This window comes from Nyctibius grandis, chromosome 3 (genome assembly GCF_013368605.1).
Source record: "Nyctibius grandis isolate bNycGra1 chromosome 3, bNycGra1.pri, whole genome shotgun sequence".
NCBI lineage: Eukaryota > Metazoa > Chordata > Aves > Nyctibiiformes > Nyctibiidae > Nyctibius > Nyctibius grandis.
In genome coordinates this window covers 111,006,299-111,012,991 of record NC_090660.1, presented here as the reverse complement: position 1 = coordinate 111,012,991, position 6,693 = coordinate 111,006,299, and the positions used below count along the sequence as shown (strand labels likewise).

The 6,693-nt window shown below is 49.5% G+C and overlaps 1 protein-coding gene across 1 annotated transcript in view; it reads right to left on the bottom strand.

The window, feature by feature from the left end:
* Positions 1-3,797: 3,797 nt before the first annotated feature.
* DENND3 (DENN domain containing 3) overlaps positions 3,798-6,693 on the bottom strand; it is a 43,875-nt gene continuing 40,979 nt past the window's right edge. The window contains exon 23 of the mRNA XM_068396544.1: positions 3,798-5,235. Coding sequence (XP_068252645.1) covers positions 5,035-5,235 — 201 coding nt within the window. The 3' untranslated portion in view covers positions 3,798-5,034. The remainder of the gene's footprint in view (positions 5,236-6,693) is intronic.

The following is a 6,693-nucleotide window of genomic DNA, read 5'->3' as shown; positions in this document are numbered from 1 at the left end:
CACACACTGGGAGGGGATCCTGTACCTTCCATCCTACCTCATCCTCAGCCCCCAAACAGCAGCTAACCCCATGGCAGCTGGGACCCCCCCACCCCAGGGAGGCCCCCTGGCACTGAGGTGGGGTCAGGGGAGAGGGCTGGGAACGTGGGAGCTGCAATGGAAGCAGAAAGAGCAACGGGGTAACTCACTCGTGGCAGAGGGGTGAGGGGTTTTGCTTCATGTGCTCCAAAAGGCCGACAGCGACAGGCAGGATTCAATGGGTGCTGATGGAGAAAGGGGCCTGGTCCTACAGAGAGACCCACAGCAGTCCATGAGCCCAGGTTGGAAGTCAGAGGAAGGGGCTGTTTCCTACCTCATGGCCCCATGGGGGAGATCCCAGCCTGACTTCCCCAGCAGCTCCGGCTCTGCAGCAGGGTTGTTTCCAGCAGCAAACAAACACTGCCCTCCCTTGGTTTGAGTCACAGAACAGCTCACGGTGGAAGGGACCCGTAAGGACCATCGAGTCCAACTCCCTGCTCCTCCAGGACTGCTTGAAACTAAACTACATGACTGAGAGCACGGGCCAGCCGCTAGCACCCCATCCCTCAACCATTACCTCCAGTAAGCCTGGTTTTATCCCTTTCCTGCTTCAAATACAGTTTAAAGCTCAGTGAGCCCTGCTAACTCCTGTGCAAAGATCCTCCTTCCCCTTTGAGCCAGCTGTATCCCATCTGTCGCCAGCAGGCCTGGTGTTGTGTAGATTGACCCATGATCAAAAAAAAAACCAAAAATACCCCCAAATTCTGCTGGTGACACGTCTTGGAGCCAGGTACTGATCTGCTGGGGCTTCCTCTTTTTTCCCTCATCATTCCCTGCAACTGGAAGGATAGAGGAGAACACGACTTGTGCTCCTCATCCCTTAATCAGTTGTCCCAAGGCCCTGAAGTCTCTCTTGATCGCCCTTGGGCTTCTTACTGCAACTCCATTGCTGCCTGCATGATAAAGCAATGATAGATGATAATAATCTGAGGGCTGTATAAGGGTAGGGTGTTTTCTTGTCACATCTTTAAACCAGGCCCCAGGGAGGCAGCAGACTTCCCTAAGAGGTGGGTCCAGTCAACATATTGGGCCTTCTGTTCCTTGCAGAAGAGAGTTTCCTGTGACAATGACCCATCTTTATTCATAATAGAAGCAGTTTTGACACGGGGCGTTGGCTGACAACCTTGGCGACACCTCCAAGCTAGATGAACCATCATCCTCGTCATTGTTCAGTTCCACCTGCAGAGCCTCATACCTATGATGCAAGGACACCTGGGAAGGTGGGGGAGTCACAGCAGAGCAGGAACTCGTTGCCATTGCCCCCTCCCCTTTAAGTCACTGTGTTCAGCCAGGTGGAGGGAGGACAGGGAATCCTCTGTACCATGCGTCCTGTCTGCCTGTTGGGCCTGTCCCAGGGAAGGCAGGGTGCAATTTCAATAGTCTGTCTCTCTCTCTTGGACTCTTTGTTACTTCTCACCCTGCTCACCTCCTCCCGGAGCTCCATCACCAAGCGCAGGAGTTCCTCTCCCTGGCACCTCCCACAGCTGTGCTCACTGCTGCCGGCTGGTGCTGGTGTCAGAGTAGGGCAGGCCCTGCAGCCGGACGCCTGGGTGGCAGCGTGTTCCCCCCGGAGCTCTGTCTGGGAAGCTTCATCAGTCACGGTGGGTGCAGAGCTTAGAGAGATCATGGCTCTCTGCCGGGTGGATACCATCACTCCCTGGTCATGCTGGCAGACTCACAGCACCCTTCCTGCTCAAACTGCTGCACCATGCCCTGTTTGCCCACCCTGTTTGAGGCGCTCCTGGTTGCTAGTGCTCCTCAGGGGCTTCTTTTATAGGCGTGGGGGCTTGGCCAACATTGCTCCTGGCCATGTCCAAGTCTTGGTGACCTTATTGCAGTCTACAACTATCTGAAGGGAGGTTGTAGTGAAATGGGAGTCGGTCTCTTCTCCCAGGCAACTAGCGATAGGACAAGAGGACACAGCCTCAAGCTTCGCCAGGGGAGGTTCAGGTTAGACATTAGGAAGAATTTCTTTTCAGAAAGGGTCATTAGACATAGGAATGGGCTGCCCAGGGAGGTGGTGGAGTCACCATCTCTGGATGTGTTTAAGAAAAGACTGGACATGGCACTTAGTGCCATGGTCTAGTTGACAGGGTAGTGTCAGGGCAATGGTTGGACTCGATGATCCCAGAGGTCTCTTCCAACCTGGTTGATTCTGTGATTCTATGATTCAAAACCCGCCTGGACATGACCCTGTGCAACGTGCTCTGGGTGACCCTGCTTTGGCAGGGGGTTGGACTAGATGATCTCCAGAGGTCACTTCCAACCCCAACCATTCTGTGATTCTGTGATTACATGAGCACAACCAGAGGAGTGGTCTCTGCCTCAAACACCTTACCCCAGGGTGACACAACAGCCAGACAAAGGGGTGAGGACACAAGAGCCAGTATCAGTCAGCAGGATCAGGGAGGGCTGCGCACTGGCAACTAGACCTGGCAAGCTCTTAGTAGCCATTGTGGCAAAGAGCAGCTCTGAGGATCACTAGGGAGCTGAGGTGACAGAAGGTATCTTCCCCTGTGCCTTCCCACCACCAAGGGGCCCACAGCAAGTAACCGAAAATCCCCTGAAAACTGAACAAAACCCCACAGCGCTGTTCCTGCACGGTCGTTTCCACAGCTGTAACGCTGGAGCAAAGCTGAGATGGTGAGTGAGCACATACCCGAGCTTTCTCATCACACCAGCAGTGACAAAACAACACACCACTGTGCTCCTCAAGTCAGTTGAATTCATATTGGTGGTCCTCCCGCTCTTCACAGAATCACCCAGGTTGGAAAAGACCTCTGGGATCATCGAGTCCAACCATTGCCCTGACACCACCATGGCAACTAGACCATGGCACTAAGTGCCATGTCCAGTCTTTTCTTAAACACCTCCAGAGATGGTGTCTCCACCACCACCCTGGGCAGCCCCTTCCAATGGTGGTCCTCCTGCTCTTGGGGTGGGTTAGTTTTCTTGAAGAGTCTTTATAGCCCCTGGTTTGGCCTGATGTGGTTAAACTCTTCTCCTACATACTGGTGTTCAACAGCTGGTATTAAAGAAAGTGTTTTTAAAAAAGGAAACATCTGCTCAATAAATTATGTTCCTATTCAATAAATTTCTTTGGAGTCTTTTATCAATAAAAGAATTTACAAGCATGAAAATGGACATTCGCTAGTTTTGTCATGTGACGTTTTCCCAAGCTGGGTACGGAGCAGTTGAGAAGGCAAAACCAGGTTTGAAAAGTCTGGCAGGAATGAAAGTCAATGAAGGCAACAGCAGGCAGGTGGCAGGTTGGTGTAGCCGGGTACATCTCTGCTGCAAGCGAGATTTCATTAGCAGCACTTGTGTATCTCTGTGCAGAGGAATCTTGTGAATTCAGTAAATAATTTCTTTCACTTACCACCACCAGCCAGACAGCTGCAGGGGGGAGGAAATAAGGAACCTGAAAGCTACAGCTGAGGGGCTCAAAGTAGGACACATCACCAGGAGAAGCTGGTTTTAGAAAGGAGAATATGTAGAGAGAAAAACACAGGCAATTGTTGTCTGTAGTACACAGACAGGATTGCAAGTCAGTGCTAAAAATCATCGTTCTTGTATTGTGTATCAAGTTACACAGGAAAAAACAAGGTAGAAAGAGAGGCCGGAGTATCAATATAGTGTTTAATATTCTTAAATTAAAAAAAAAACTGAAAAGGTAAAATTTCAGTTACCATCATATGATAAAACCTTTCATCAGCACATTGAAAGAGTCAGAAATACCACACGGAGTATATTTCCAGCAGTTTACACTTCCACGAGGCCTACACTGCTTTATATTTAGTAACAAAAGTAGCAGCCCATTTTTTTCCTTCTATTTACAATATTTTAAATATTATATTCCACTTTACTCCCCTCTGATACAGATAAAACTATTCTGCATAGATTTATTGTCTTTACTTGTAGATAATTTTTTTTTGTCATCAATGGAAAAAACAACGTACATCAGGAAGTGATCAGGGAACGCTGCTTGAGAGAAGCCTCCAGACTGCAATCCAGTGATGCTCGCTTCAGTAATTAAGGAGTAGTTTGATGACTCTGCAGCACTTAAAAATGAGGCAGGTTCTACACAAAGTAACAGCAGTTCCTCTGATTACAGAAATGGTGACTGAAGGCAGGAGGGGCAGAGGTTTGTTTGCACAGTAACTGAAAGGTGGCTTCCAAAAGCAAGTGTAATATATAGGGAAATGAAATAAATTAAGTGCTTCACATTTAAAAAATAAATCATTTTCACAAACTGTTACAAATACCCAATGCTGTGCATTGTTTTTAAAGGAAAAACAAGTTCAAAAAGTAACACAGTCATTAAGAACACGCAAGTCTCTTGTGTCACCAGCAGGGAGCTGTCAGTGCTATCAGGGAGAGCCTGTCCGTGCCTACGTTTTAAATACTACAGCACCATAAATATACAGACAGGGGTGATGGACAGTGTTCCCAGCTCAGTCTAGCTCCTAGCTCAGAAAAACACTCAGCATTTACAGTAACTCTATAAATCCAACAAATGCACTTAGGTTTTTCTTTTTGGTGACCACTTCCAGCTATTACAGGCTGCAAAGACAGTACTGAATCCCAGTATTGAATCCCAGTACTGAATCCCAGTACTGAATCCCACTTTCCAGGCAATGCATGTACTGCCCAAAAAGAGCTCCAGGGGAATTACCAAGCTGGCTTCAGCCCTCTCAATGCCACCTGCACCACGCAGCCTGGCCTAGAGCCCTGCCCCTTCACACCACATGTGGGGTTTAAAGCCAGTGACTCCTCTATTCACGTCTCCGTTTCGTTATCAAACGCACAGGAGCCGTCCAGAAGGACTAAAATAACTCAATAAATACAAAACAATAACACTGACAGGTGGTTGAAATATACACAAAACGCTGGAGTAAACACGGCCTGACGTCTTCTCTTCTTTCCGGCACGGGCAGACGTATCTGAACAGTTTAACTACTCAGCTTTCCAGATGGCGATCTTCCCTTCCTCCTTCCCAGAGCCGCTGAGGACGTACCTGTCCTCTGCCGAGCACAGCGCCTTGACTGTATCAGCATGACCAACCAACTCTTTCTCCACAGTCTTCTTCTCAGCACTGATCACATAGATCTTCCCTTTGTTCTTGCCTTGAGACCTTCCCCTGCTGCCAACCCACATCTGGAAGAAAACCAAAAAAAAAAAACCCCACAATTATTTTCAATACTTGGACATTTAAATCCAGGACACAGTCAAGGACTTTTACATGCCACAGTGGTACAGTGAGGGCTCTCTCTTGCTACGCTGGAAAAGGGAAACACTGAAAATGTCCTATATATACATGTCTGTTGGAGTTCATGTGTCTCTCTCTCGCACTCCCTGATACTCCTCACCCTGCTCACCTCCTCCTGGAGCTCTCTCACCAAGCAGGAGTTCCTCTCCCTGGGCACCTCCCACAGCTGTGCTCACTGCTGCTGGCCGGTGCTGGTGTCAGAGCAGGGCAGACCCTGCAGATGGACACCTGGGTGGCAGCGTGTTCCCCCCAGAGCTCTGTCTGCGAAGCTGCATCAGTCGTGGTGGGTGCAGAGCTTAGAGAGATCATGGCTCTCTGCCAGGTGGATACCATCACTCCCTGGTCAAGCTGGCAGACCCACAGCACCCTTCCTGCTCAAACTGCTGCACCGTGCCCTGTTTGCCCACCCTGTTTGAGGCACTCCTGGTTGCTAGTGCTACCTCAGGGGCTTCTTTTATAGGCGTGGGGGCTTGGCCAACATTGCTCCTGGCCATGTCCAAGTCTTGGTGACCTTATTGCAGTCTACAACTACCTGAAGGGAGGTTGTAGTGAAGTGGGAGTCGGCCTCTTCTCCCAGGCAACTAGCGATAGGACAAGAGGACATAGCCTCAAGCTTCGCCAGGGGAAGTTCAGGTTGGACACTAGGAAGCATTTCTTCTCAGAAAGGGTCATTAGACATAGGAATGGGCTGCCCAGGGAGGTGGTGGAGTCACCATCTCTGGATGTGTTTAAGAAAAGACTGGACATGGCACTTAGTGCCATGGTCTTGTTGACATGGTGGTGTCAGGGCAATGGTTGAACTCGATGATCCCAGAGGTCTCTTCCAACCTGGTTGATTCTGTGATTCTGTGATTCTCCTCAGCTGCTGTCATGTGAGCTGTGGGCTCCTGGCAGGTCTTTCCACTCCCCTGAGGTTCCCCCCCATTCAGGAAACCCCCATGCACCGTGCTGAGCTGCTGATCATGCCAGCACTGGAGCTGCTCGCCTCAGCGCCTCAGCTTGCCTTTGTTTCCACAGACCCAGTGCAGGGGGTAAGAGAGGTGGTGTCACTTTGCCACTGTATAAACCACAGCATGCCCATATGTTGAGTGCTGTGCATAGCTCTGCTCTCTGCACTGCAAGGACAAAGAAGAACCAGGGAAGAGTAACTAAAAGTAAAAAGTATGAGTAAAGACGGAAAAATTCAGGCTGGAGAGAAGGCAGCTCAGGAGGGATCACAGTAAGGTTTACAAAATCACTGTGATTTTGTAAGAAGTGCAGATAAGCAGAATGTAGAACCATCGTTCAACACATCCCGCAATTAGAGAAGTGACATGTGGAAACCAGTAAGAGTTCAGTTTCAGTTA